The 23,030-nt window shown below is 39.4% G+C and overlaps 2 protein-coding genes across 6 annotated transcripts in view; one reads left to right on the top strand and one right to left on the bottom strand.

Moving 5' to 3' along the window:
* Positions 1 to 2,473: 2,473 nt before the first annotated feature.
* MZT1 (mitotic spindle organizing protein 1) lies at positions 2,474 to 18,499 on the bottom strand. Its single transcript, XM_027116095.1, has 3 exons — positions 18,304 to 18,499; positions 9,380 to 9,525; positions 2,474 to 5,370 (listed from the first exon to the last, which is right to left on the bottom strand). Exons 1-3 carry the CDS (start codon positions 18,368 to 18,370, stop codon positions 5,347 to 5,349), a joined length of 237 nt encoding a protein of 78 aa, XP_026971896.1. The 5' UTR covers positions 18,371 to 18,499; the 3' UTR covers positions 2,474 to 5,346.
* Positions 17,107 to 23,030, top strand: part of BORA (BORA aurora kinase A activator) — a 25,518-nt gene continuing 19,594 nt past the window's right edge. Inside the window, exons 1-3 of one of the 5 annotated variants that reach the window (XM_027116090.1) lie at positions 17,107 to 18,277; positions 19,697 to 19,864; positions 21,557 to 21,663. In XM_027116090.1, coding sequence (XP_026971891.1) covers positions 18,140 to 18,277; positions 19,697 to 19,864; positions 21,557 to 21,663 — 413 coding nt within the window. In that variant the 5' untranslated portion in view covers positions 17,107 to 18,139. The other 4 variants (XM_027116092.1, XM_027116091.1, XM_027116094.1 and 1 more) reach the window with 4 other exon arrangements.

The following is a 23,030-nucleotide window of genomic DNA, read 5'->3' as shown; positions in this document are numbered from 1 at the left end:
TGTATATGAGCTCAATAGTGAATTTCATAAAACAAGAGATTTTTGTTGTTGTTGTTAAAACTGGGCTCTCCAAGTACAGTACTTCTGAAGAATGAATGGTTTTAACCTGTTATTAAAATGCAATAATATAGATCCACAGAGATGTCACAAGCCCACCAACATCAGCAATAGCATTCTGGTTAGGAAAAGAACCCTGGAGAAGCTAAGCATCTATCATTAGTCTTTTGTTATATTCTCAGCTTCTGCTTCCAGTTTCAGCTACTACAGCTGGGAATCTGATTCCCAGTCTCTTTCAGCCCCTCCCATCTTGCCTCTTCACTCCATGAGATGGTGACATAAAGTGAGTGGTACATGATGTGTGTGGGCTCTAGAGTCAGTTCACCCGGGTTGGAATCCTGGCTCTGCCACTTTCCTGATTAAGCCATTTCTTTACCCCTCTGTGCCTCAGCTTAAAGCACCAAACAATGCCTTGCATGGAACAAGTTCTCAATATGTGTTAGTTATTATTTTTCAACTGCATGGTGGATATTGTTTCTTGGGTGCTGAGTTTACCCATGCTTTCAGCTAACATATATTTATTGAGCACTTATTACATGCCAGTTCAACATGCTTGAGACACACCAATGAACAAAACCCCCCAGAATCCCTGCCCTTGTGGAGCTTCTTCAGGTAGGAGACAGACAATAGTCAGTAAATATCACAAGTAAGTAAACTGTATTAGAGAGTGATAAATGCTACAGGAAAAAAGAACAGATTTGGGTAAGGGGACTGGGAGGTAGGCAAGGGTGAGATTTCATATATATGTTCAATATGATATTCCTAAAATGCATTTTTCCAGAAAAACTAGATTCCCTTCTTGATTTCCATTTACTGATAAATCATTCTCTTTGCTACCCAGGTTAAAAACTCAAGTCACTTTAGTTTTTCTATTTTCCCCCTAACGTGCCATTAAATCTCATGCGTTTTTCTTCTTTATTGTTCCTTGAATCTACCGATTTGAACCTTAGGCCTGCGTTACCGTCTCCTGTCACAGCCTCCTAACCAGTCCCTGCTTCTGGTCTCATCCTGCACTGCACTTGCAAAGCAAATTCCATAACAGAGTTTACCCCATCTCTTCCTTTCTCTGATGCCTGTGAAATGAAGGTCGAACTCGTTCAGGGATGTTGATAATCTGGCTTCATCCTGTCTTTTCAACCCTCTCCTACCTCCCCCTAAATATAACTTTCCATTTCAGCCAGAATAATCTACTTCTATGGATCCTCCCTCTGTGCCTACACACCACACTAGGTTCTTTTCTAACACTCTATTGCTCAGTGTTTGCTTTCTCTTTGCACAAGTGTTAGAAATTTCATTAAATATTCCATATGGAATTTTGTATAATTTGACTTATTAAAGTATCCCAGGTAACACATCCTCATGAGGGAAGTGGTGTGGACCTGATCTCAGCAAGGTGGACGTGCTGATGGAAGGGCTCACTGTTTTCTGGAGAATTCACAAACATCTAAAACTGTTTTGATGCCTTTACTCAGCTTACTCAAGGACAGATTACCAGCTAACTAGTTTACTGCCAAAAATGTGCAAACAAGATCTATTTTTCCTAGACTGTTTGCCTTCTCCCCTAACATATAAATCCTGTTCTCTCCTATTATCTCAATGATTTCCCTCTGAGAGCAATTTCTGTAAAAATAACTTCATATCTGCTTTTAGAAATAGACATAGAAACATTTGTTGTTTACATTTAAAAATGTTTCAATGATTCAAGTGATTAAGTCTTTAGAAAAGCAAACCCATCTTCTATTTTTGTTATGTAAAAAAATCCAACCGTTCATTTAATGTAGTTTGTGTAAAAACACCCTTGCCACTGGTGAATATCAAAGCACTTTTATATTAATCTGCTTTCTTCTGTGACGTCCTAATACACAGTGGGCTACCATCTTGATTTCTCAGCAATACCGTCCACTTGAGACTCTTCAGGCTGCTTGCATGTAAGTGATTCAACCGATTTCTATTTTATATAGGTTTCAATACTAGTGAAATACACATTTCTGCCACATAAAATGCAGACTTTCCCAAAGATTCTTTTTAATTTAAATGGTAACCTTCAATTGTGCCAGTCTTCAAAACTACAGGGAGCATGTACCTCGAAAATAAGAAATCTATTATTTCAGAACTATCACCAGCCAAAATTATTCTTATTTCAGATTCAGGTTTCCCAAGTGGCTGGCTGGTCTCTGGGCTATTTTCAGCTGAGTTGTTAAGTAGGACTAAACACAGGGTGCTTCTTCACCAACATGGGGTAAGGCAGCCATCAAGGCTGTGTTACAAGAAAAGCCTATTTCATCTTCCCAATTTGTTTAGCTTTTGCTTACTATCCCGGGTAGACCGACTACAATGGTTTGTTGATAATAGGCACTTTATAAATATTTGTTCCTTTATTAGTTTGTTACAGTTGCCATCACAAACTACAGACTGGGTGGCTTAAACAACAGACATTTATTTTCTCACAGTTCTGGAGGCTGAAGTCCCAGACCAGGTTCCTGGGCAGCTTGTTTTCTTCTGAAGCCCCTTTCCTTGGGTTGTAGATGGCCGTCTTCTTGATATGTCCTCACATGGTTTCTTCTGGGCGCATGCACCCCCCGTTGTGTCTCTCTGTGTGTCCAAATTTCCTGTTCTTATAAGGGTTGTAGTCAACTTGGATTAGTTCTCACCCTAAAGACCTATTTTTAACTTAATCACCTCTTTAAAGGCCCTACCTCCAAATACGTCACACTCTGAAGTATGGAGGTTAGGGTTTCAACGTACAGATTTGGGGAAACACAATTCACCCCAAAGTTTCCTAACAGAGATCCCAACTGTCACTTAAACCATGTCTAAAAAGATTTTGGCTCTATTGTTGAGGAAGGTATTAAAGTGAATGTTCTTAATGTCACTGAACTGTATAATTTACAATGGTCAAAATGGAAAAATTTATGTTGTGTATATTGTACTACAATAAAAAATGTGGTTAGTGTGAGAAACTAAACTTTTAATTTTAATTAATTTAAATATAAGTTTAAAAATATATAGCATGTTTGAAACATGTATGTAAATTTCATAATGTCCACTATGTAAAGTTCTTATTTGAAATATAGAAAAATATAATCTCACGTATTTGAAAGGCCAACTTTGTTTTCAAGCCCGGGGAAATGTTATAGCTACATGCTTTCATTACCAGGGAAAAGTACTCCATTTTACCACCTCAAGACTAATTTGAAATTGTAAATTATAAAGCCTACCTTTAAACAGTCTTCAATCACACATAACAAATAAGCATCTAAATATTTACCAAATACCTATAGAAACACAAGTTGAATTCATAGAAGCGTATTTTAAATCAGAAGTACATGCCGATACCACCAAAATGGTTTTATTTTTGACACTGCCAACATTCACAACAATGCATTACTTTGGTTTCCTTAAACATTACTTAAGTACACATTAGAAATATATGTTTACATTTAAGAAATGTAACACATTAAGAAAGTCCTCTATAAACTTAACTCCTTCTCAATATATTTTCCTGCTTTGTTTCACACATAAATAACATAATCTACAAAGTCATAAATAAAACTATTAACTCTTATGACCTAAAAGTATATACAAATTTTGGAACTTGACAAGAATGTCCTTTTTCTGATTGTATATAAATAACAACATGCAGTATTGGCAATGCTTTTTAATTAAATGAATGACTTACAATCAAAACTTTTATTGTCTCCCAACCAGTTCTCCCTATAATAGACCTTCAGTGCACTTGGTAAAGATGTCATGTATTTAAAAAGTCAAAGTGGTCAAAAGACTAGATTTTTAAAATAGAACAGAAGGTTGCCATTAAATATTATTAAGCCTTATTAAAATCACTTTGGTTTGCCTGAAGAACAAAAAATGCTACCAAAGAGTATATGCTTGTACTAACAGTTTTTAAAAAAAATTTTGGCTGCACCCTGCAGCATGTGGGATCTTAGTTCCCTGACCAGAGATCAAACTTGCACCCCCTACATTGGAAGGTGGAGTCTTAACCACTGGACGGGATTTCCAGGGAAGACCCTATACTATCATTTAAATGGAAGCTAACAAAGTCTTAAAAAATCAGATTAAATTTGTATTAGTCTTGGGAAAAATATTCCACTGAGATTCTGTTATAGGAACAGAATCCATGCTATCCTAAGTTTTCTAAAATTTATTTTGAACCATCACTTCAATTAGTTAAAACTTTCAGGGTAAAAATAATGACACATAAAAATGATCTTAGAAAGGCATATTTAGAATTCCTGATACAGAACCCTTGATTATTTGGTTTTTGTTTAATGACTGGAAACCTTTATTCCTTCAGAAAATAATTAACATTATTTGTTGAGTGACACCATCTATTTAGTGATTAACTAGATAACCACTCAAGGTATATTAAGTAAGCACTCAAATTATTTTTATGTAACAAAAGTAAAAAAGACTTTTCATGTTGGAATTGTTTCATTATGCATTATTATTTTTAAGGCCGTGATTTACAGAGTATAAAAATTAGAAAGAAAAATATTTATTTATTAATAAGAATTAATATTCTCTATTAATATTCTCACTAAATTTAAATGATTCAAATGATAAATAATAGTAAACTAAGCACTGTCATTACTTTTAAAATCTAAGTTTCTAAGTTTCATTTTTCAATCAATACAAATATGATCTGCTTCACAATATTAACTGCCAGTCAAACTTTATGTTTTAAAAAACTAAATATTCTTTGTTAAAGAGCAGTTTACAACAAATGTTTTTCCACGCTCTTATAAAAAACAAGATTCTGATATGCATAATGAATCTAAGTCAAAATCCACAACTGGTAGCTGAAATTGTCAACTTCCAGCCTAATACAACATAAATCCACAGTTGTTTTGCATAAACAATTCAAAATTAAAGTTTATAATGGAAATGTCAACAAGTCATAACTACATTACTACTGAAGGGTTCCACTATACTTCAACCAGGCACAGCAGATGTGCACATCTGATAGACAGACTGCTTAGAAAATTAAAGCTATCCGAGCTATAAATAAGGAACACATAAATATGAACACAGCAGTGCCAAAGCATTAGAACTGTTAAAAAAAAAAAAGATGTGGTGTAAACACAACTGATAGTTTTCTCCATAAGCCACTTTCACTGATTTATAAAGCTATGGTTTTATAATTCTTTTAAAAAGGACAATGTTTCCACATTGCTACATGCAGTGATTTCATTGTACATTCTTAACTACAATGCCATCTTCAATCCTCTTGCAGAGCTTGACATATCTCACCAGGATTTCTTCAGAAAGTCAGCTTGTCATATTTTCAGCAGCCTAGAACAAGAAAGTATGATTCATTATAATAAAACCATGGAAGAAGAGACACCATGGAAATAAATTTGTCAATACTGCACTGTTATTAACAAACAACTCCTCCCCCACATATACCAAAGAACTTTTATCAGGATAATGCATTGGTTTTCACTTTTTGCAGTACATTCTTTGAACTACCTTTTGAACTGATTGCTAGGCTAACAGTAGCATTCAAATTGCATTACATACAAAAATCTCTTCCTATGCTGCTTCCTTACTCTCTTTCAAACTCCAGCATAGGTGAACAAAAATTCTTATAGTTGTGGAAGATGTATATTAAATAAATCCTCTTCCACTGGAATTTCAGAAATGTACTGATGAAAGGCTATGATACCCTTTATTTTTATCAGCAGGGTTATGAGACAACACTAAGCCAGGGAATGTTCCCGGGCTATAGTCCACTGACCCAGTTCTAATCACCATTTTCATCCTTTCTTAAATAGCAGGCTCAGATATTTTTTAGAACTTACTGTAGGTAGAAACTTAAGAGTTAACAACTCTGATGTCAGAGGGTCTGAGTTCAACTCCCAACTCAACCACTTGTAAGTCCTGAGAGAAGTAAGTTAGTCACCATAGCTTCAGGTTCCTTAGCGGTAAACTACTACTAGCTGTAATACACATCCCTGTTGTGATTATAGAGGAAACAATGCAAGGAAAGCCTTTAGTGCACTGTTTGGCAAAAGGAAAAGTACTCATAAATATTAGCTATTCCTATTGTATTATTCAGTTATTCTTCTGTCATATGAAAGCAACAGTTGTGAGTTAAAATACAGAAAATCTGAAGAGTTTTTATAATTATTTAAAATTTTTGATTAAAAAAATCAGAAACCTTACATGTATATCTGACAAAAGGTTTATTTCAAAAATATTTAAAGAAAGACTACCCACAAAGAAAAGGACAGACAACCCAGGAAAATGGGCAAGCTACACGAAAAAATATCTCACAAAAGAAAATGGCCAAAAAACATGTGAAAATGCATTCAATCTCACTGGTACTCAGAGAAATGCCAATAAAATGACAAATTCATAAACATCTACCAGAACAACTAAAATTAAAAAGACTCACAATAATAAGTGTTGGCAAAGATGTGAAGCAAGGGAAATTCATATGCTGCTGGTGGGGATATAAATTCATACAACTACTTTAGTAAAGTTTGACATTACCTCTTCAAGTGGAAGATACACATAAGCTATGATCCAGCAATTTTACTTCTAGATACCCACCCAACAGAAATGCTCACATACATGCAACAGGAGACATGGAGAACTAAGCTAACAGCAGCACATTTGTAATGGCTCCCGACTGGAAGCAACCTAATATCCATTCATAGTAGGAAGGATAAATAAGTTATAGTATATTTGTACAAAGAAACATGGTTATTACAGTGAAAGGGAATGCACTCCAGCTATACTCAACAGAAATGAACCTCATAAACATAATGTCAAACGAAATAACCCAGTTAAAAAAAACTGTGCTGGCATTGTTCATAATAGCCAAAAAGTGGGAACAACCCAAATGCCAATCAACTGATGAATGGATAAAATGTGGTATATCCATACAATGGAATATTATTTGACAATAAAAAGAAATAAAGTACTGATACATGCTATGACATGGACAGATCTTGAAAACATTATGCTAAGTGAGAGAAGCCAGAGACAAAAGGTCACAAGTTATATGAAATGTGTGGAATAGACAAAGCCATAGAAACAAAGTGGATTAATGCTTCCTAGGGGCTGAGAGAAAGGGAGAATGGAGAATGACTGCTAATGGGTGTAAGGTTTCTTTTGGGGGTGATTAAAATGTTCTACAATTAATTGTGATGGCTGTACAACTCTGTGAATATACTAAAATCTATATAAATTTTACACTTAAAAAAAGAACTGTGCTGCAAGATTCCATTTATATCAAGTTCAAAAATTTTACAAAATGAAACTGGTGTTTAGAGATCCATGCTTAGTCAGTAAAATTGTTAAAAGAAAGTATCTACCATAAAAATCAGGACAGTAGTTACTGAGTGGGTAGTGGGAAAGAGAGGTTAGTGATGGGGGAGCATAAGGGAACTTTTAGGGTGCTGGCAATGAGAATTGTATAGGTATTCTCTTTACGATAAATTTTTGCTCTGTAAATGTGTCTTGTTTACCTTTTTGTGTCAGATTTAATAATGAAAAAGTTTTAAAAAGCACAAAACCAATGACCCAAATTATTGGAACTTATTGGAGAGTAACTTAATCTGAGATGGGTAAGCTACAGGTTTTATACGCCTACATCCTCAAAGGAAAGAAGGGTAGAGAGAAGCCATTTTGTCCTTGGACAAGGTTTAAGAGGGACTGACTTGAAGTTTCAGTATTCATGGTGAGTGAGTGCTACATAAACATGGAAATAAAAATCGTGAGATTTTAAAATCATAGTGTGTGCAAGCAAGAGAGGGAACACAATGCTTTTCCTGTTTCCAGTCTCAGCAATTAAAAGGTGGTGAATGTGGGGCTTCCCTGGTGGCGCAGTGGTTGAGAGTCTGCCTGCCGATGCAGGGGACACGGGTTCGTGCCCCGGTCCGGGAAGATCCCACATGCCACAGAGCAGCTGGGCCCATGAGCCATGGCTGCTGAGCCTGCGCGTGCGGAGCCTATGCTCCGCAACGGGAGAGGCCACAACAGTGAGAGGTCCGCATACCACAAAAAAAAAAAAAAAAAAGTAAAAAAAGGTGGTGAATGTGAATTTGAAAAACAGTGGTCCTCTGGGTCCATGTTGGCAGTCCAGCCCACTGGCCTCAGCAGTTCCTGGCCTCTGAGCCACTCTCCCCTCTTTTTTTTTTTTTGCGGTACACGGGCCTCCATACTTTGGAAATTTCCCCAGCAAACATCCAAGTTATTGCTTACAAGTTTTGTTTTCCTTTCAACAGCAGAACATAATTCAGCCAAGTGCTCTTTATACCGAGGATGGCCTTCCCCTCCAGTGTCCAATAACTAATGTTCCTCATTTCCATCTGAGACCTCACCAGAAGCACCTTTCATGTTCATATTCTAGCAAGATTCTGTTCATAGTGATATATGTATTCTCTGAGATGACTGAAGTTCTTCTCTCTTCTTTCTGAGCTCTCACCAGAATCACCTATAACACCTACAGTCACCTACAACAGTGTCTTCAAGGCAATCTACGCTTTTTCTATCATGCATCTTAAAACTTGCCAACTCTATCCATTACCCAATTCCAAAGCCACTTCCACATTTTTAGCTATTTCTTACAGCAGCACCCCACTCCCCAGTAGTGAATCTGTATTAGATTTTTAGGGCTGCCATAACAAAGTACCACCAACTGGGTGGCTTAAAACAACAGAAAAGTATTCTCTCATAGTTCTGGAGGCAGAAGTCCAAAATCAAGGTGTCAGCACGGCCATTCTCTCTCTGAAGGCTCCAGCAGAGCACCCTTCCTTGCCTCTTAGCTTCTGGTGGCTGCCAACAATCCTTGGCCTTCTTTGGCTTGTAGACGCCATCACTCCAATCTCTGCCTCTGTTATCACCTGGCATTCTCCCTTGTGTCTGTGTCTTCACATGGTGTGCGCTTTGTATATATGTGTCCAAATTTCCCTTGTCTTTATAAGAACATTGGTCTTTAATCCATTATGATTTCATCTCAATTTGATTATACCTACAGATACACTGTTTCCAAATAAGGTCATAGTCACAGGTGGTGGACTTAAGCATATCTTTTTGGGGGTAGACACTATTACCCACAATACAAGGAGAATTCTAAACACAACTGGAAACTTCTAAGAAAATGCAACATGGTCCAGATAGCAGCAAATTTTGTGATCTGAACATATGCTACAAAGCTCCTGGCCGTCAGAATTTCTCCTGATGATGATAGATGCTAGCTTAATCATGTTTAGAATCTTTCACATAACTTCATCATTAATCATTTTCTAAATAAAAGCATCTTTACTTAGAGAGTTAATATACAAATCTCTACCTTTAATGCTTCAGCGGCCTTGCGAAGTTCCTTAATAACTGATGATAAAGCTTCTGGGTTAATTCCTTGCTCACAGAGTCGTACACATATAGACAGAGTTTCCATATCTAATCCAGTATTCAAAATTCTTGAAATCTCAAGCAGAACTGTAAAAAGACAGAAAATTTTAAAAACAAAATCTTATAATATTTTAAAACATGCACATTAATACTTCTGTTTTTAATTCATGTAATACTGCATAATACCAGAGAACTAGCATAGCATCCCTAGATTTGGAAACTGGCATGTAATATTGTCTTCCCCTTACCTAGCTCTAGAAACTTAAAAATAAATTTACATCCTCCCTCCACAAAACTGCTTTCTACATCTTGGTTTACATTCTACCACTCATTTAATATCTATCTAATATTCATATATCATAATCAAGATTATTCTGAACATTTGTCCACTTTTTAGTATTCTTTTACAATGTAATTTAATTAGTCATGTTACATTCCATTTTATGGAAACATTATACATTACTTAACCACTCTGCTATTTTGTTAGATGGTCTCATGTTTCCCCCATTAAAATAATATTGTAATAAGTATCTGCACATAGTAACTTAATTTTATCAGAATAAATTCCTAGAAGTGGAACTGCTCAGTCAGTAAAATACCATTTAGATTCTGATTTGAATTGTATGAAAACACATTATTTTGGGATGAATGAACACGTTAATAACATTAAGCCATCCATTAACTTAAGTCTAAGTCCTTCTGAAAACTTTTACAATATTCATGATGTTCATGATACGGGCCATTCCCACTTTTTCATACCTTACATTCATTTTCATCTCTAGTTCAATTTGAGTCTTTTAAAAAACCTTTATCTTCCATTCCTCTACTTAACTTTTTGAACACATGGAGTACCGTTCTAATGTCTTCATCTGCTAATCCTAACATCTGTGTCAACTGTGGGTCTGTTTCAACAGATTAAAATTTCCTCCTCATCATGGGTCATATTCTTCTGTTTTGTACACCTAATAATTTTTGATTGGATGCCGGACATTGTGAATTTTACCTTGGTGGGTGCTGGATATTTCTGTATTTCTATACATATTCTCAAGCTTTGTAATGAGATACGGTTATAAACAGTTTGATCCTTTGGGATCCTCTAAGATTCATTAGTCAGGACCAGAGTCCCATTTAGCATAGGGCTAATTAATACCACACAATGTCTTGTGAATTATGAAGTTTTCCACTCTGGCTGGTAGACACAGGCTCTATTCCCAGTTCTGTGGAGCATAATGTACTGCTCCCTTTAATCCTTTCAAATGGCTCTTTTCCCAGCTTTCTGGGTACTTTCCTTGCACATGTGATCAATGCTATGCTGAATACTTGAGGGAGACCCCTCTGCGGATCTCCAGAATTCTCTCTGGGCGCAGGATCTTTCCTCTCAGGTACTCTGTCCTGAAAACTCTACCTGCCTTGGTCTCCTTGGACCCTAAGCTGCTGCTCAACTCAGGGTGCCCCCTGGCTTCTGCCTGAGTTACTCCCCTCCCCCCCACTGCACTGTGGCCTGAAAACTCTGAAGGTAGGAAGCTGGGGCAGCTATCTGGCTCACTTCGTTTGTCTCCTGCCTCTCAGGAATCACTGTCCTTCCTTGCCTGATGTCCAGTGTCTTGAAAACCATTGTTCTGCATGTCTTGCCGGGATTCTGTTGGTTGTTTCAGGTAGGAAGGTAAATCCAGTCCCTGTTACTCTATCTTGGCTGGAAGCTGACAGCCCTTTCCGTTTTCATTTCTTCAGTTTTGATATTCCAACATACTTTGCTTTTCAGTTGTATTCAGGCTGTTATTCATGTTATCTGCTGAATTTATTTCAATAACTCTATTTTAAGATTTCTAATTTCCCCCCATAATCACATGTTCTGGTTTCACAGCTAAACGCTTATTTATAACCACTCCTTATTTTGTGGCTGTTGTTTCTGCCTTTACCTACTGGAGGCTATATGTTTTTATCTTTAGCCATTTTTGAGATTTCTGTTTTCTGCTTCACACAGAAACAAGCAGCAAAAGAGAGTGGTTAAGAGTGTGCTCTCCAGAGGCAGACAACCTGGGTTCATTTTCCACTTTCATTACTTACTAGGCAAGATAACTGCTCTGTGCCTTTCTTTCATTATTCTAGAAAATGGGGATAACGATAGTACTTACTTTATAGGACGGCTGTGAGGATTGAAGGACGCACATATGTTTGGCATATGACAGTGCTCAATAAAAGGGTCAGCTGTTACTACTACTTTCTCTCACTTTCCCCTTTTTTTCATTTTCATGTTAGTTGTTTAGTTTTGTTTTTCATCTACCTTAGGTGCTCTGTGACTTTTGGCGGAAAGCTCATCTTCCACAGGAGCTTTTTCTTGGACATCCTTGGCTGTTCTTGGATGGGTGGTCTCACACTGGCTTCAGCTCTCTGGAAGCATCCTGACTCCAGACCCACAAGACACATGGATGATGCTTCTCAATCCCTGGCCTGGCAGATGGCACAATTTGGGCCTCCGGCTTCACTCAGGCAGGGCAGCATCCTTCCGCCGGTTTCATTCCCAACCCCCTGCTATGGTTCCCATCTGCTCCGTTCTTTGGGGGGAACCTCTCTCTTTCTAATCAATGGAGACTTCCTTTTCTCGTTTTTGAACATGGTTATGCTGACCATTGTTATTTCAATGTTATTTCCTGTCATTTTTATATGCTTGGAGCAGAAAGTTGCAGCAAGTGCTCAATCATCATTGATTTTGATAGTGAATGATCAATTTCTTTAATTTTTTGTTTGGATTGTTTTCATAAATGGATTTCTACCTCACTCATGCATATTCTGAGTGGTTAGTGCCAATACTCTAGGACATTACTTATTTTTATTTTGTAGCCAGCCACCTTAACAAATCTAATGAAGCTTCTAACAGTTTTTCTGTTGATTCTCTTTTGTTTGCTACTCAGATAATCATTTGACCTACAAATAACAGTTTCATGTCCTTTTTGTTTGTTTGTTTGTTTGTTTGCGGTACTTGGGCCTCTCACTGTTGTGGCCTCTCCCATTGCGGAGCACAGGCTCCGGATGCGCAGGCTCAGCGGCCATGGCTCACAGGCCCAGCCGCTCCGCGGCATGTGGGATCTTCCCGGACCAGGGCACGAACCTGTGTCCCCTACATCGGCAGGCGGACTCTCAACCACTGCGCCACCAGGGAAGCCCTCATGTCCTTTTTGATAGTCTTTTTTCCCCTATCCTGTGCTATTCGCAAATTTTCATATCAATATTTTAAAAAGGTACTGAAAGCAGGTATTTTCAATTTTATTTAAAATGCACATAACATTAATGTTAAGGATGGTGCTGGTTTCGTGCAGCTATATTTTATCATGTTAAAAATGTACAGTGTTCTTTGGCTAAGACTTTAAAATCAGAAAAAAAAAATTTGAGTCTTATTGATAACTTTTCATCAAACACTGAAATGACCAGGCAGCTTTTCTCCTCTGACCTTGTGAGGGAATACATTATTATTGACAGACCAGATTCACAGCTGAAGGACACTGAGCTTGGGGAATCCCAACTTTTACAATAAGCCCGCAGCAAGTCTGCTTTTTATCTGGAGGTAGATGTTACTTCATCCCTCATTGCTACTCACTGTCAACACAACCAGAGAAACAGCAGGAGGAGAGAGCAGTCAGGGCCTTGCATTCTCGGCAAACAGAGCTCAGGGCTCATGGAAGATGGCATTCCCTAGAGTGGCACTGCACGACTTCAGAGGCTGGGTTAAAAAGGCAACAGAGCTCTCTCCAGGCTCTCTCTTGAGACACTCCTCCTTGGAACCAGCCTCCAAGTGTGAAGAAACCCACATGTTCCAGACAGCAACCCCTGCTTAGGGCCCAGCTAACAGGAGCATCAACCAGCAGGTATGTGAGTAAGCTCTGAGATGACTCCAGACTCAGCATTGTCTGATGGCAATGCACAAGACACTCTCAGGGAGAACCACCTAGAGCAGCGGTCCTGAACCTAACCTTTCTGGCACCAGGGGCCGGTTTTGTGGAAGACGATTTTTCCACTGGGGGGTGGGGGGATGGTCAGGCGTTAAAGCGAGCGATGGGGAGCAGCAGGCGGAGCTTCACTTGCTCGCCCGCCGCTCCCCTCCTGCTGTGTGGCCCGGTTCCTAACAGGCCACGGACGGGGAGCGGTCCACGGCCCGGGGGTTGGGGACCCCTGATCTAGATGAGCTTGGGCAACACCCAGGACTGTGAGAGAAAAGTAACTGTTGTGGTTTTAGGCCCCCGAGTTTGGGGTGGTTTGTTACAGGGCAACAGACAACTACAACCCACATTCTGACTCTCTTCCAACTGTGTCATCATCTCTCCAGTTCTCTCTCAAATTCTCCTCTCTCTCCAGTTTTCTCCTGACGGTAGACCCTCATCTATAAATGCTATAGTTTTATTTATATTTTTATAAATATTTTATACTTTATTTATATTTTTATTACTCCTGACTTCATGCCTTTGTTCATGCTTTTCTCTTCCCTGCATACAACTCCACGTTGTCTTTCAGGGCCATCTCAGTACTAGTATTTCTTCCGTTAAGCTTTCTTTTAAAAGTCACTTTGATCATTACATCCTAACTTCACATACTGTCTGTCATCAGTCAATAAATATTTCTGTAGTGTCTACTGTATAATTGGTACCTGTATGTATTTTGTGCCTACTATGCTACTGCTGGAAATGTAGTTGTGGACAAAACAGATATGGTCCCAGTTCTCATGGACAGTACAGTCTAAAAGAGCCATACGTTAAAACAACAACTGATTCCAGTTATGACAAGTAAAATGACGGAAAAGGACAGCATACTTCCAAAACAAATTACAAGGCATCTTACTTAGCTGTGAAGGATACAACTTAGCAAAGACTTGTCTGAAGAAGTTACAAGTAAGCTTAGACTTCAAGGATGACTAGAAATCAACCTGACTAATGCAGAGGCAGGAGGATGGGCAAAGACTGGGAGCCAAGAAAACAGACTCTGCACGAGGTCTTACGCTGGGGAGACCTTGGTAAATTCACAGATTGAAAGGCTCATGTGAAGGCTGTGTAATTAAGGGGGCTGAATACGTGTAAAATACAAGATGAGGCAGACATGAAAATCTACTAAGGCCCTATTAAAGGTTTGAGAACTTTGGGAGGCTATTAGAAGACATAAAACAGGAGTGTGACAAGATGAGATTTTCATTTTTTAAAGATTTTGGCTGCAAAACATAGAATGGATCCTGGAAGGGGGTAGAACACGTGTGGAGAGGGAGTCCAGCTAAGTTATTGCAATTATGGAGAAAAGACTGGTGGGCAGCATGGATGGGAGAGTTTAAGACAAGTGGTCAAATCTAAGATAAGTGAAGAATTGAAAAAGATTAGTGAAGAGGCGGAGGAAGGGGAGGTCTCACATGAGCAACGGGATTGATGGTGGAAGCATGGGCTATACATTTGCTTCACTGACACTGCCCTGTACACCGTGGACTCTCTTCACTCCTTTTGCTAGTTTACTATCTGCTACATAAAGTAGAACAGATGGTCTTCCGTATCCATGGGTTCCACACTGCATTCAAGCAACTGTGGATTGAAAATATTTGGGGAAAAATATTCCAGAAAGTTCCCAAAAGCAAACCTTGAATTTGCCATGAATGTGCAGGCAACTGTTTTCATAGCATTCACATTCATTAGGAATTATAAATAACTGAGAGAGGATTTAAAGTATACAAGAGGATGTATGGAGGTTATATTCAAATATTCTTCCATTTTATATGATGGACTTGAGCATCCACAGACTATGGTATTAGGTGGGTGTGTGGGGTCCTGGAACAAATTCCCCTGAAAATACTGAGGAACAATTACATCGAAGCCTCTAGCAGGGAAGAGGTACATCTGAGTCACAGTTGCCAAAAAACGTAATTACTAGTAGTAAAAAAATTAGAGGCATAAGGAAAACTCTAGAACTTCAAGAAAATAAGAATTAGTATGAAGCTATCAACAGAGTATCTAAAATTTCAAAACGCTGAAAAGCAAAAGGGGCAATTAAGTACATTGGAGGAGGGAGAAAGGTAATTGAAAGAGCCTGATATTTTAAAAAGAAAATGCAGGAAGAGAATGTTGAGGATCTAAGAGAGAGTGGAGGCCCTTATGCAATAGACCCTATACTAAATCAGGGCCAGGATCAATCAGCTTCCTTTCAGAGTGATCTGTGCAGATAAATAAAGTCCACCGCTCTCCTGTCTAAAGTACCTTTATCAAAATCCTTTCATTTCACAATAAAATTACAAATATTCATAGCCGAATTCTACAACCCCTGCAAATCATCTGACATCAATTAAAATATTAAATCACTTAGCTGGCTCTAATACTGATGGGAGGCAGGTAGAAGAGGATGAGGAGAAATATACTAGATCTTGAAGGAGGGCAGTCAGACCCAAAAAGTTTTGAACACTTCTGACTGGCTCTCACAGATAGATTTGAATACAGGTGAAACCCCACATTAACAGAATTTCAAATAATAATGGTTTTTGAGTAGGTCAGCCCAGTCCCTTGGGCAATTTAAAGTTCTATGTCTGAGAACGAGAGTGGAGGAAGGTGGGTTTATGAAATGACTGCATTTAGGACTTTTTCAGTTCAGTGTATGGTCAATTATTAATAGCACGTGCACTATGTTTCCCACTGTGCCTCAATAGTTACAGGCAGCATGGAAAATATTTTCATTAACTTTGCAATAATTAAACTTCACTTTTTTATGTGAAATGATTGCTTTGGACCCAATTATGGCATGATAGCAGTGATTTTCTGTAAGTCTGGAGTTCCAATGGACACGACAGGATCTAACTGCCACATTTAACAGATGTGAGCCACTGCCAACCTGGGGCCTTTCTTTTTTACCTTCTGGTTTGTGGGCAAACTGCATGTAGAGAAGCAGTGTTCTTTAATTCACATTCTCTCCGTCAATGTTGGTTTAAAAAAAAAAAATCCTGGTCTTTCTTCACTTTTTCATGTTCTTACACTCTCTATAATCTTCATTTTACACAAAGTTCTCTCAGTGAAAATCCTGATGATGTAACCAATACAAATGATCAGTTCTCATTTCTATAACAGGAGTTCCACCAGAGAGAAAATGAGAGTTTTCTATTCAAATGGAATCCCGTGGCCGTATAATTAAGGAACCTATGCACAGCTAACATAAGAAAATTGACTAGAAATCCCGGCATACATGCTCCTTCCTGTTCAGAAACCACACTGGCTTCCAAGCAAAGATAAAAGACAATAATGTTGTACACATATAGTTTCTATGTACCTATATCCACTTACAAAATAAAACTAATAAGCTGTGATACATCTAGAAGGATGGGAAAACAGGCTGAATATGATATTAACAAAATTCTATTTTTCATAAAAAGGGCAAAGCAGATACTTGGTAAGTAAAATATTAGACGCAAAGGCTCTAATAATAAAAATAATTCTTTGAAAAGGCTTTTTTCCAGGGCAGAAAAAGCCAGAAGCTTTATCAGAAGTCCCCATAAGGGGACTTCCCTGGTGGTCCAGTGGTTAAGAATCCGTCTTGCAATGCAGGGAACGCAGGTTTGATCCCTGTTTGGGGAACTAACATCCCACATGCTGGACGGCAACTACTGAGCCTGCGCGCTCTGGAGCCCGTGAACCACAGCTAGAGAAGCCCGGGCGCTGCAACGAAAGACCGGACACAGCCAAAAATAAATTAATTCAAGTCCATAAGGAGGGGCTCTAAAAGGAAGTGGAGCCTACGGTGGAGACAAAGACACGACATGAAGGCTGACACTGCTTAGTGAGAATTCCATGTTTTGACAGAGATAGAGGCCGATGTGGGTATCCCCTGGAAAGTGCAAACACCAATGTTTACCATCTATCAAACACTCATATAGAGGTGGATGCAAATAAAATGGGGACAACGAAAGCGTCTGCAAGTGGGATGACGTCTTATACACAAAAATAACACAAGAAGTATCTTTTAATGGTCACCTTCGAGACGTTTTTACCTGGTTATCTTATTTAAATATTTACAACCCTGGGAGGTAGTAAACGTGTTTTACATAATAAAAAGAAGCGAGCTCAAAGACGTTTAAGTAGCTTGTCCAAGCCCACCACCAGGCGTATAAAGTGGCAGGGCCGGCATAAGAGAGGACAAAGAGAGAGGATAACTCCAAGACGCTTTTTTTCCCCTACTACTTGCGGGTACGCCTTACCCGCGTGCTCCAAGCTCCGAAACGGATAAATACGCCCACAGCCCCCCGGACACCAGCATCACCTGCTCCAAGACGAAACTGGGCAATTTTGATGAAGGGACAATTTGCTCCTCCACCGGCTATTTGAAACGCGTCTGCTTAAGTGCAAGAGACAAAGGCCGTGGCGGTGACCAAACACTCGAGGCCACTGTCCGCAAAGGGACTGCAGTCTGGGGCGCTTTCGAGGCGCCCAGGGCACTGGCTGCGGCGCGGGGTGGAGGGGAGCGCGAGGCCGATACCAAAGGGGGGACGCGGGGACCCTGCGCGGGACGGGGGCGTGGAATGAGCGCGCTGGAGGAAGGACGCGGGGAGGTGGGCGTACAGCGGGGAGAGGGCGCGGGATGTGCGCGGCGCACGGGGTTTGCCGCGGGAGGGGCGGAGCGCTCGCGGGGCTGACGTGGGTCCGCAACGACATACTCGCGACGAACTACACAGGAGCGAAGAGACGACTCTCAAAGGATGGGGCCATCAGCCCTGCAGCCCTGGCGGGTCCCTTGGGAGGATCTCCAAAGATGCCGATCTAGGCAAGAGGTGGATCAGAAGTCCTTGTGGGCCCACCCCCGCCCGAGGGCCTGGGCTCTGAGGAACCGAGGCAAGGTAAAGGGGGCGATACGGGAACTCACCGTCCATGGTTTCCCTCACCGCATTCAGATTCGCCGCCGCCGCCCCGGCGCCGCTGCTACTCGCCATGGCGAAGGCCTAGGGGGGGCGAGCGAAGGGCCTGACCCGGAAGTGGAGCGCCTTCCTTTCTCCTGGGCAATCACACTGCGCGTCCCCAGCTCACGCCGGGCAGGCTCCGCCCCTGGCTCGCCTCTCCAGCGCGAGGCTGCGTTGATTTGAATTTGGAGCCTAGTTACTCCGGGAGGAATGCGAAGCGGGGAGTTGTCATTCGAATTTACTACGCGGCCTCGATGCGATTGGCTGGTTCGCGGACAGCGGTGAGACGCGATTGGCCAGTCGCGCGCAAGGCCCGTGCTCTGGTTGGCCTAAGCGCGGAAGCGGGGAGTTAAAGAGTCTGTGCCTGTCGTGGGAGCTGGACTGGCACCTCGGAAGCGCCCTGGAGTCGCTTTGGGGGGCTTCCTATTTGTACACACCACTAGGTATGTTCTTTGTAGTTCCTGGCCTTTCCTCCTGTCTCGAATTGGAGAGCTCACGTAGCCCGGCTCCGGACCGGCCTGCACGCTCGCCTCGGGATGAGTGGAAGCTGCCAGGGAGTAGGTGCGGAAGAGGGGTCGCCAAGAAAGAGTGATCGAGTAAGATTGGGGATGACACCAGCGTGAGTGTCCTCTTCTGTTCTTCACCTGAGGAGGCCAGCTGCAACGTCAGCCTTCCAAGGAGTGGGTTCTTTTTCTCTAGTTGTAGCCCCCCTTGACGGGAAATAATGCAGTCTCTCCTTCTATCCTGGGGGTCTTAGCCTTTCGCTAAGGGTGTTTGAAAAGAGGCAACCCAAAGCGGTTAATTTCCTAGCCCTAATCAGTCATTCTTTGCCGACGGGGGCTAATGTGCAAGAAAGGCACCCGTGCACAGAGAGACCAGAGACTTCCTGGTCTCTTGTTTGCTCGCTATTCATAATTGTTTAGTAACTGCAGTTTGTTAGGGAATTGCTGGGCTATCCGAATTATGTTCAAAGTGTGTAGAGACTTGAGATAATGAATTAAAAACTGTAGGTATAAATTCTTTAGTGGAAAAAGGTTTTGTGCCTATTGGAACATTTAGTTGTCTTGAAGACGGACCTGAACTCATTCACCTTTGGTGGACTGCAGCTTACAAGCCACTTAACTTCTCTGAACTTGTTAATTCTCCTGCAAAATTATATCACTAATACTTTCCCTCTCTAGCTTTCCAGGTTATTCAGAGGATCACGTTTGTGTAAGCTTATAAAAAAAACCCAGGAGGCTTAGGTTTTGAGTTAATTCTTTTTGTGAAATGTATGTTTGTTGAATACATTTTAGTTGTCAAAATGAATGTCTAGGGAATTTTGTACTTTTATTATACATACTTCTGATTTCTTTTTAGATTTCTCTCTGTGCTATGGGAGATGTCAGAGAATCAAAAATGCAAATAACACCTGAAACTCCAGGAAGAATTCCTGTTTTAAATCCTTTTGAAAGTCCTGGTGATTACACTAATCTCCACGAACAAACTGTCTCCAGTCCTTCTGTTTTTAAATCGACAAAATTACCAGTAAGTTATTCTTGACTAGTGTTTCCAAACAACTTTAAATGTAATTATCTTTCTTTACAAGACAAGTGGGAAATTTATCATGGAACATACATATCTGGAATGTTCTTTTTAATTGTAATGTTCATTATAATGTAGTGGTTGGGCTAAAAATAACTTAGCCGGATTTTTTTTAGTTAGCATTTCTTTTTATTTTATTCAATAGATAGCATGTTAGCTTCCTACAGCTGTGAGTGGTGCTAGTTACTATGGTTGATGATATGTGTACTAATCCATGATAAAGAAGAAACTACGTCATCTAATTATTCTCCGGTATTCAACAAACATTATTTGAGTGCTATTTGTCAGGTACAGTTCTTAGCTATAGAGGTTATACCTTGAACAAGTCAGGGTCATAAAACACAAATTCTCAAAGAGCTTATACTCTCATCCAGGGGTCAGCAGACTTTTTCTGTCAAGGGCCAGATAGTAAATATTTCAGGCTTTGCAACTCATCAGGTTGCTGTTACAACTAGTCACCTCTGCCTTGTATTGTAGAAGCGGCCATTGGTAGTATGTAAACAATAAATGTGACTGTGTTCCAATAAAGCTTTATTTATGGACAGTGAAATTTGAATTTCATTTAATTTTCACATGTCGTAAATTACTAATATTCTTTTGGATTTTTGTCACCCATTCATTATTAGCTTGCAGATTGTTTAAAAAGAAGTCAACCTCTAATGGGATAGACACACTAAACTGGCAACTTCAAGAGAATATGTTATGTGCTATAACACAAGGATGATATGGAAGAGAACGTGCTCTTTAGGAGATTAGGGAAGGCTTCATCTCTTTAGCTTATTTTTACTGTTATTGGCTACAGTGGAGAAGTTCTTTTGAAGTCTGATCTTTTAACTTAGTAAATTATCTAGGAAACTAAACTGGGTGGCTGTTGATGCTAGCTACACATTCATATCAGCATGAAGCTAGTTATGCACTAGAGGAAAGTTTTACAGTGGTACACTTTATATTGAGTCATTATCTGACTTCATGATTTTAAATTGAATAGTATTAGTTAGTCTTAATAAAACTAACAGAATGACTGCAACTTAATCCTCAAAGCAAGAATGCATGACATCTTGGGTTTTTAGGCCTGATTTTTCAAAAATATATTCTGAATTTACAGATTAGGATTTGGATAAGTTTTTTGGTTTATTGGGTAGTTGAATATAGAAAAGCAGCACTGCTTACCACTCATAATTATTTCGAGGATCACCTATTTTATGAGCTTTTGCAGGCACTTCTGTAGTTAGGACTTTGTTTAATTTCAGTTCATTCTTGGTGAAAATAAAGACTTGATAACTCTAAGAGATTTTTAGTTTTACTTGATCATGTTGCATCACTGATGAGTGTTAATTGTGCAATTTCTATACCTTTAATACTCTGTGATTTTTCTATTATTATGTAATTTAAACAATCACCCAGAGGGAAGACTTGGATATTTTAAAGAGATACAGTCAAGTCAGTTGATTTAGTGTGATTTGGTTACCATTTGCCATTTAATTTAGTAGTAAAGTCAAATTTTAAAATATGAGCTGTAAGATATTTTTATATTATAACCATTCACACTAATTTTTGAAGCTGACATTTGAAGTCAGCATTTTGATGAACTATTTTAGTATACTTTTACTCATAAGATCGCTTTCTTTTGTTAAGACTCCAGGGGAATTTAGATGGTCTATTGATCAACTAGCCGTAATAAATCCTGTAGAAATAGACCCAGAAGACATTCATCGTCAAGCTTTATACTTAAGTCGTTCTCGGTAAGTTTTCCTTTTTCGCACCTAAGTGTAATAACGTACTTTCAAGTGAAGAGAGATAGGAAATTCCAAGGTTGAATATTTTTATTTGTAAAGAAATCAGGGAGGAAAAATTATGATGCAGATTTATCTTATCTAAATAAACAATGAGCTCAAAGAACTACATCCAGCAAGACCCCCTTGCTAACAGTTCCAGATCTGGGTAGGAGTCCTTTTCTTTTAGAGACAGTTTCCTCCCTGTGCTACTTATGGGACACCTTTGCTTCCCCAGCACTTGGTAGAAGGAAGGTCATTTTGAAATCTGTATCTTTGTACATGATTATGACTTCTGCCATTGAATTTTTGTTTTGTTTTCCTTTTTGGTGGTATGGGATAGAGTAAAATGCTGTTTTATTACCACCTACATTTAGGGAAGCTGAAAGTCCCTTTACCAAGTTAAGACACATTGAATGGAAGAGTATCCATTATCAACAGAGCTTTGACACTTGGGGATCTGATTTACATTATCAGCCTAGTAGTCAGAGCAGCCCTAACTAATGCTTTTGTTGATGTGTTGTATAGATTTCCAAGTACTAGTGTGTCTTAGACTCCTGTTACTTAATGATGCCTAATGTAGTGAAACCATACACTTCTTTGGGGGGACATGCATACTTTTTGATTACCAACTGCAGTCATCTGTAATTACAAATTACAGATAGCAGTAGTCAGTAATAGTTTGAGGGACTCTTTTGTTGATGTCAGTTTTATAGTTTGATTTTTTTTATATTTGAAATAATCAAATCCTGATATGATCAGCTTTTAATTTTTGGTACTAAGGTACATGTGTTATTGGTCTAAGATAATGAATAATTCTTTTCCCTTTAACTAGAATTTAATCACACAAAGATGTACACATATTGAGATGCTCTTGCAAATATTTGTCTGGCTTTTCTACCACTTCCTCTTTTGGCTTGGTAGCTTGATGACCAGCCCCTCATAATTAATTAATGCACATCCAAAGTGCTATAGCAAGGGACTAGAATGGGGATAGAGCATGAAAGATTTTAACTTAACACTAGATAATACCTTTGAGAGAATAGGTGAAAAGAATATCTGAAAGCAAATATGTCACGAATGAGACGAATTTTTTGTTTCACACAAACTGTGTGCTATACTTCGCCTCCTCTCTTCAGTATATTGAACCATGGACCGTCAAGAGAGATGCGTTGAACACTGTGAGGCACTGAAGCAGTACAGGAGGTTCTTCCTGCCCTGTAGTCAACAAAGTTATGACACAGCATTTCTTTACTTACTAGTAAATCCTGTATTGTTTGAGCAGGTTTGTGAAAAGAACCTTGGTGTATTTCAGTAGATAGACCTGTAACGTAGAA

Source organism: Aethalodelphis obliquidens, unplaced genomic scaffold, assembly GCF_003676395.1.
Source record: "Aethalodelphis obliquidens isolate GAN/ISIS:26980383/991018 unplaced genomic scaffold, ASM367639v1 scaffold15, whole genome shotgun sequence".
Lineage (NCBI taxonomy): Eukaryota > Metazoa > Chordata > Mammalia > Artiodactyla > Delphinidae > Aethalodelphis > Aethalodelphis obliquidens.
Note: the sequence above shows the minus strand (reverse complement) of the source record. Positions and strands in the feature narration are given on the sequence as shown.